The sequence below is a fragment of the Coturnix japonica genome, unplaced genomic scaffold, assembly GCF_001577835.2.
Source record: "Coturnix japonica isolate 7356 unplaced genomic scaffold, Coturnix japonica 2.1 chrUnrandom488, whole genome shotgun sequence".
In the NCBI taxonomy this organism is placed as follows: Eukaryota; Metazoa; Chordata; class Aves; order Galliformes; family Phasianidae; genus Coturnix; species Coturnix japonica.
In genome coordinates, this window is record NW_015439883.1 from 138,748 (window position 1) to 146,685 (window position 7,938).

Genomic DNA, 7,938 nt, shown 5'->3' on the forward strand with positions numbered 1-7,938 from the left:
CATTCATTACAGCGCCCCCAGCGGCCGGGGGAGTCATTGCAATTCTATTTATAAGATCCCATAGCGCCCCTAGCGGCCGGGCGGGTTCATTTGGCGCAGCCTATTTATAAAGGATCCATACGCGCGCCCGGAGGCGGCGGGCGTGGTCGTTGGCATGCTCGATGCGAGTCGTCGCCATGACATCGTCCCCATCGCCTGGCTTGGATCATTGCATCTCATAGCGGCGGGCGGTGTCATTACAGCGCCCCCAGCGGCCGGGCGTGGGGTCATTGCAGTGCGGGCTTGTATTAAGTGGGGATCCAGCGCGCGCCCGCTGGCCTGGGCCGGGTCATTGCATTCTCATAGCGGCGGCGAGTCATTACAGCGCCCCAAGCGGGCCGCCCGATCGCCATGAGATGCAATGACACCGCCCGGCCGCTGGGGGCGCTATGGGATCATTATAATAGGCTGCAATGACACCGCCCGGCCGCTGGGGGCGCTATGGGATCTATATAATAGGCTGCAATGACACCGCCCGGCCGCTGGGGGCGCTATAAGGGTTATAAGGCTGCAATGACACCTCCCGGCCGCTGGGGGCGCTGTGTGTCGCACCTTAATGATGACCTTGCCGCAGAAATAGAGGAACGTCACCACGCGGCCCCAGCTCAATTTGCCGTCCGCGAACATTTCCTTGGCGACCCGGAAGAAAACGTCGCGGGGGGCGGAATAGACGCGATCGATCAGTCTGTGGGGAAAGGGGAGGGCACGGCTCAGCCAATGGGAAGCGAGGAACCGGGTCACGGGGTTGGTGAGGGGCGGGGCCACAGGGTCAGCGCGGGGAAACGGGGAAAGCCAGAGCCAATAGGAATCGAGGGTGGTGGTCATGTGATCGGTAGCAGCCAATGAGTGAATGGGAGGGAGAGGGAACTGAGCGGGAATGTGGGTCACGTGGTCAAGGGAAGCACATGGCAAACGAAAGCGAAGGTCCTGGATTCCGCGGTAGCCAATGGAGAGAGAGAATGAGAGTCACGTGGCCGGCAGTACCAATGAGGAGCGAGCAGGAAGTGCTATGAGGCCGAGCAAGCCGAGCTCAAAGGCCACACCTTAAGCACGAGCCAATGGGGCGCAAGAACAGAGATCACGAGGCCAGCGGGAGCCAATGGGGAGTCAATAGTGAAAATAGGCCTCGGGCGCCATATTGGCACCCCCCCCAATCCAACATGGCGTCCGCTCCATCAATAACACCCCCCCCCCCATTAATAAAGCCCCCCCCCCATTAATGACGCCCCCTCCCCATTAACCTCTGCAAGTCCACGTCGCTGTCCAGCTTGTCTCCCACCTTCCTGAGCAGTTCCCCCATTTCCTGGATCTGGGGGCTCCATTCTTTCAGTTTCCCCAGCAGGGCCCGACACCAGCTCCTGCGCTGCAGAGTCCGGACATCGCTGCAGCTGGTCACGGACAAACCTGCATTGATGGGGGGGGGGCAACGTCACACCCACCCCCCCCAACATGGCGGCCATCCCCCCCCCCATAACATATAGTACCTCCCCCCACCCAAAATAGGGGCCAGCCCCCTTATAACGACCCATAGGAGCCCCCCACCCCTAAACGCGAGCGAGAACCCTTGGCCAATGAAGCTGTGCGGGCTGGACCCCTGCAACCGCTCGGGGATGGGTGTACAGAGGGTGTAGGTTTTTATATTTGTTGAGGGCTCATTTATCACTAACATTGTTTCCACATTTGGGGGGGGAGTACATGGTCTGGAGTCGGCATCCTACCGCCACTCTCCCCCGGTGCATCTACTACCCAGCCCGAATCATCCCAATTCTAAAAGTCCCTATCGAACGGGCGCACAATCAGTGTCCGCCACCCCCCCCCAATTGAAACCGAGAGTAGAGGAATTCATATATCAATGGGGATCAAAAGCTACATGTGAGGGTAGACCATTTGGAAATACCACCGGTCAAACCACCCCATTGGTATCTGAGAAAGTCTTATGGAGGTGCCAAATCTAGTAAGCTACCTCGCACTCGTCTCTGGTCATCCAAACACCCCCCCTCCATTAAAATCTGATACAGGGTCCCAACACTCAGTGCAAGGCCCAAACTACTGCACAACTGAAATAGAGAGCCTGAATCCAACAAACCTCGCGCGGCCCTCATCCTGAAACCCAAAATTGGGCATCAACTCGAAAATGACTGGATCTGCAGAATTCACAATCCCCCATGATTAAAAAGAATAACTATTGCTCGGGCCAAAGTTTGTCTACATCAGAAGCCTCAGCCCTGGGTGTCCCATGCACCCCTCCGGCGCAGCAGAAGAATAATGCTATTGTGAAGGAACACTCCCTATCGGAGAAATGCACTAATGCGAGGCATTGACGACCTGTACCACCCACCCCCTCATCTCACTATCGAGGTTTTGAGAGAAATCCTATGCGAGGGCCTCAAGATGACTAGTTTGTGTCCGGGCGCGATGCTCTCCCCACTTCTCGACGAACAAGAATGAGACACTAGGAGAACGCGATCCCCCCCCCAATGTTGACCTGCACCAATCATACAAAATTCTCAATGGGGTCCTCACCAACATTGTGCCCTAGACCGGATCCCTACCAAATTTCAACATTCCAATCGGGGGTCTCATGGTGTGGTAGCGACTCTGGCAAGGTCACCACGACATATTTAGGAGTTCCACAATGGCGCGTCATCTCGCGTCTGAGGGCCTGTGCCGACGCCCCGAATGAATAATGCCCCCCTGCATCCTAGTGTAAATCCTAAAGTGCGATTGAGGGCTCTACACGTATAGTGACCCGTGCAACACCTCGCCGTCACACCCAGCCTATCCTGTAACCCAAAAGTGTCAAAAAATCAATCGCAATACATCCAACATGAGGGTAAGGCAGCTTAAGCGTTTACAACTCGATGCTGCATCACCTGGGACACCGTGGGCCAACGTTTATCGAGAACGTGACTCAACGGGGACTCCTTCACCCTGAGCGAATGATACAGCGCTGGGCAGAAGAAAACAAACAATTGAAGCCATTGCGCGATTCCACTCGCCATATATAATATAAACACCAACAGGGGCAGGGCCTTATTTATCTGAAATAGATTGTATAGGGGTCTCCCTGAATGCCCCCCTCATCCAACCTTCACACACAATGAAAGGGTGCTGACAGCTTACTGGGAAGGGGAGACGCAAACTTCTACACACGAGCTGCAGGCGGTGGGGACAAAAAAGATTATAGCCATTAATCAACACATGTTGACACAATCCGCGGCCGACCCTGAATGAAAGACCGCCAATCTAAAATCGCGGTATGGAGGGGGAGCGCCAGTGCCCTGAAAACATGGTCTCACTACAAAAGGTATAGTGGATTCCCTTCACACTCGCGTAGCATCTCAGGATCCAAAATTACAGGGCACCCAACCCGATTACCATTGAAGGGTAATATCACACTTAAAGGACCCCCAGGTGGTACTCCGACAATCACTATATACATTTCGGGGACCTCCCTGCCCCTGAGAATTTAAGAACGGGAACCCATAAGATCACCACTCCATTTTGTTGACCTTATAGTGGGACAACAAGAGCCCGCCAGGTAGGAACCCCAAATGCGTGCCTGGCCTCACTCTTTGCTATCCTTATGAGGTGAGATGTGGATACGCGGATGGTGGGAGGTTTCAGTCCCACCCTCGGTGATAGGTACACCCCTCGTGGTGCTTGGAGGGCTGTGATTGGGTCATCCCTAGACATGTAGCACCGTCATAACACCGGGTCGCGGTCACAATACTGCCCCCATTCACAACTCCGGCCTTTATTGCTAAAAGAACACACTATAGTGTCCCTTATTGCAGCAGGACTCAAGACGCCCCCCCCTGGCTGGTGGTGCCAGGAAGTGGCGTAGGGTGGAGATAAGGAGTGCGATGCCCATCAGATATACTCGCAGAGGGGTCATGGCTATCCCCGCAGGCCGGGACATAATCCATACAAAGCAGAAGTATTGACCAAAGATAAGAATATACGGCCTGTACTTGCCCTGGCCAGGCGGATCTCTCCCCCCTCCTAGTACCCCTTAAACATCTTATATTACTCCCCTTAGATTGATTCTAAGGATCCTCTAGGAAACCATACTCTGGGACTGATGAAAACGCAGACGGACCCTGCAAACTTCATAGATGATTTGTCTCCGGTAACATCTATCAAGGCACTGGCCTCATGGTATAGATCATCAATCACTTCTACCCCCCCCCCCGCGCGGTTTTTCATTATTCTCTTGCTTAGATTCTATTGTCAACTCAATTTTTTCTATATAATATATCTGAATAAAAACTGGGAAATTTGGGGGGCTAGAGTGGGGTGGCGTGCTGTAATCTGTGGGGAGAGATGTGTATGGCTCACGTCTTCTACTTGTGGATGCGTCGACGGTGTGAAGGAGCTCAAGGTGGCGGGAACTCAGGGGCTAAGCTACAACTTTTGGGGGATTTTCCTAATTGCGTTCTCGTTTGGGTGGGAGGAGGGGGGCAGGTGGGTGGTGGGAAGCCATTATATGAGCCTAGTGGGGAGAGTGGGACGGATAGTAAGTTGAAGCAGGGTTTACATGGAAGCGGTAATTGGGGGTCAAAAGTAGGGGGTTATGGGTCGGGGGGGATAAAATAGGAGGTTCAGTGGGCAGGCTGGGAGGTAATGGGGGGAATATCAATAGGGGGGTTCCAATGCGAAGGTAAGTTGGGAGCGAGCAGGGTGTTAAGGATGAGAGGGTAGCCTAAATTTGGATCTCAGCCAAGACTTGGGGGTCGTCCTTTCTCTTCACTCCTCAGAGAAGCAGCGGATGTTCGACGTACCTCGACCTGCCCTCCACACAAGAGCCCCTCAAGCTTTTCGTGGACGCTTTAATTCACACCTTTACCCTATTTAAGGGGGCAATAACACGCTCAACTGAGGCCAGCATCTCTTGGAGAATCGCTCACCCAGCCATTGCCTCCCAAAATAGGCAAGCTAGTTGTTTTTGGGAACTTATTTGGCACCAAAATGGTGCGGCTGTTTCTCACGTCGCAGCTAATGTCCCTTCTCATCTCCTAATAGCCCTCCCACATTCCCTAGAGAATCTCTCTATTATATTTCTTATAGTACATCCATATTTGTACTAATTAAAGTTTGGCTTGTAAGGTTTTTTCGCCCATCTTTTGCGGCCCGTGTCGCAAGCGGTCCTGGCTTTCAATGAGGGGACCCTCAAATGCATAAGTTATTAGCACCAGAGCTGACCGCCTCACCTAGCAGAGACGCTTGCACAGATGAAGGGCGGGCGACAATGAGCGCGCGATTGAGATCAGCGCCGCCAGTGAGCGCATCAGGCGCTCTCGGCGGGATTAGGCTGTAGTTGAGCGTGTCGACAAAAAAATCGGTGAAAAACGGCATTCCCGGCGCTCTTCCGTGGATTTGGCTGATTAGCTGAATGAGAGGTGGGACGCGCGAAAAAAGGCCAAGCAAGCTGTGATTGACAGCGAGTGGGTCGTGAGAGTGGATATGCGGGCGTCCCATTGGCTGAGCGGAGAAAGGGGGTGTCGGGAATTCATGCTGAGGGTGGAGAGCTTGAGCGTACCCAATCTAGGGCTTGTAGACGAGTAGAAAAAGGGCGGGATTAGGATGCACTACGGTCGGATAGCCCAGCGGAAGCTTGTTTGAGGCCATCTTGCCAGCGAAACGAAAACGAGCGTAGCGAGGGTTGACGCGATCATCGGGGGAAATGATAAAAACTCTATCCAGCGGAATGTAGACGTAGGGAACAAGACATCATTTGAATTGAGACAACCCGGTTTCCTCGTCAGCGTGAGTTCCCTTGCATGAGCGCGGAGGAGACAATGGTATACTCGGCACCGTGCAGCGCGTTACCAGAGCACGATGTGAGAAACTCTGGGAAGAGAGAACGGGCGAGTACAGTTATTAGGGGTATGTGAGTACCTGCCGGCATTGAGTATGTGTGAACCTGGTGGGATGGCGCAATACCAGGGGGTATATGGGAAGGCCCACATAGATATGGGGTATGGGATGGGGTAAATAAGATGCAGGGTGAAGGAGGTGGGGAGGCGCGAGGCAATGTGACGGAGATCATTGGGGGTCCGGCAATAGATGGGGTTGGCGTGAGGAGGCAAGGAATATGGTTAAGAGGGGTTTTGCGTGGGGGTGTGTGGTGAGGGGTATCTTTAATGCTGGGAGATGGCACAGTGAAGGGGTAAGAAAGTAAACCACTTTCTGGGCGGTGCGTGTCATATGGGAGGGTTCCTATATCTTCAAAGATGAAAGCCATTAATGGGGCATATGTGGAAAGGTGTCCGAGGAGAGGTACCATAAAGAGGGAGATCTATGTGTCGGGAAGGGGGAACAATAAAAGTGGAGGCAAGTGCTAGAGGTCACACTTATCCATAGGAGGGGAAGAGGCAACTTGGGGAGGGTGTGGTTCTGAAGGGGTGTGGGGCGAGAGCGTGAGAAATAAGGAGGGGCACGGAGGGCGTATATGAATGCGGGTGAGGATAGATAGATAAAGGGAGGGAGCGAGACAAGGCAAGGAAGGGGGTGGGGAGAGAGCAAGTAAGGGGATAAGCCGGGCGGAGCAATAAAGGAAAAAACACCATCAGTCTCCGCGACAGGTGGGAGTTCGGACGCGCGCGAGGCGAGCACGTGGGGCAGGCGTAACTCTATTCGGGGGCGAGAGCAAAAAAATAAGGTGGTGAAGGGCGGTCGTCTATGGGGGAAGACGGAGGCGAGAGGCAGGAAGTCTGGGGACTACGCACTGTGAAAACCAAAGAGATGAACAAAAGCAACATTCCCAAGGTGAAAGTCTATGGACAAGTGAAGAAAATGTATCTGATATCCCAAGAGAATAAAAGGAACGCTTCATTTGGTGTGTCTTGCATTTGGAGGATCAACTGACAGCCTCTCTGGTGCGCCAAAACATTGGCTAATACGGAAACTTCTTTTTCATCTAGCTGCTATAGCCAACACCTTTTCTACAAATAGTGCCTTTCCACCTCCAGATGATTACTCGCAACAAACCATAGGCAAGGAGGGTAAACTTGTGCAGCTCTTGTAGTCAGCTGGTGTCTGCAGGGTTACAGTGCAAGAGCACACCAGGCATGCAAGGAGTGACTCCCCCCCCCTTGCAGACTCCATGAAGAGCTTGGAGACGGGGAAGGAGCTGTGCTGTGTGAGTGGGGGGTGGGGCACCCACTATTTGGTGGGTGGGTCCTATGGGGCGTTGAAAGGAAATGGAGTCCAATGGGGGTCACTAGTTTGAGGGGGGGGGGCGTCAGTAAATAGGGGGGGGTCCTATGGTTCCCTATATAGGGGGTGTCCTATGGGTGGGGGGGTTAATGTATTAAAGGGGGGTCCTCGTGGTGGGGGGCCTTGGGTGGTTAATAAGGGGGTGGCCGCCATTTTGGGGGTTCCTAATGGGGGGGAGTGGGGGTCCCATGTATGAAAGTGGGGCTCCTATGGGTCGTTATAAGGGGCGTGTCATGGCCCCTAATTTTGGTGGGAGAGGTACATAATGTATATGAGGGGGTGGGGTGGAGCCGCCATTTTGGGGCTCCTATTAATGGGTTGATAGGGGGGTCCCATGTATGAGAAGGGGGGCTCCTAAGGGTCGTTATATCAGGGGCTGGCCCCTAATTTTGGGGGGGGGAGGTAACTATATGTTATGGGGGGGGGGTGGCCGCCATTTTGGGGGGGGGGGGGGAAGGAGATATCCTACTGCGTGGTGGGGGGGAGGTGGGATGGCCGCATTGTTGAGGGTTTCCTATGGGGGGGAAGGGGGGGTCCCAATGTATGAAAGGGGGGCCCTATGGGTCGTTAATAAGGGGGCGGCCCTATTTTGGTGGGGGAGGTACTATATGTTATGGGGCGGGGGTGGCCGCCATTTTGGGGGTCCTATGGGGGGGAGGGGGTCCCATGTATGAAAGG

The 7,938-nt window shown here is 53.9% G+C and overlaps 1 protein-coding gene across 1 annotated transcript; it reads right to left on the minus strand.

Annotated features, from left to right (window-relative positions):
• Positions 1 to 383: 383 nt before the first annotated feature.
• Positions 384 to 5,397, minus strand: LOC116652624. Its single transcript, XM_032441688.1, has 3 exons — positions 5,253 to 5,397; positions 1,281 to 1,470; positions 384 to 724 (listed from the first exon to the last, which is right to left on the minus strand). The coding sequence occupies exons 1-3, from the start codon at positions 5,395 to 5,397 to the stop codon at positions 427 to 429; spliced, it is 633 nt and encodes a 210-aa protein (XP_032297579.1). The 3' UTR covers positions 384 to 426.
• Between the last annotated feature and the right edge of the window lie 2,541 nt (positions 5,398 to 7,938).

Coding starts and splice junctions, on each gene's coding strand:
- LOC116652624 (XM_032441688.1), bottom strand. CDS start 5,397: ATGCCGTTTTTCACCGATTTTTTTGTCGACACGCTCAACTACAGCCTA. Junction 1,471..5,252: donor TGTGCAAGCGTCTCTGCTAG/GTGAGGCGGTCA, acceptor GGGGGTGGGTGT/GACGTTGCCCCCCCCCCATC. Junction 725..1,280: donor AGCGACGTGGACTTGCAGAG/GTTAATGGGGAG, acceptor CTTTCCCCACAG/ACTGATCGATCGCGTCTATT.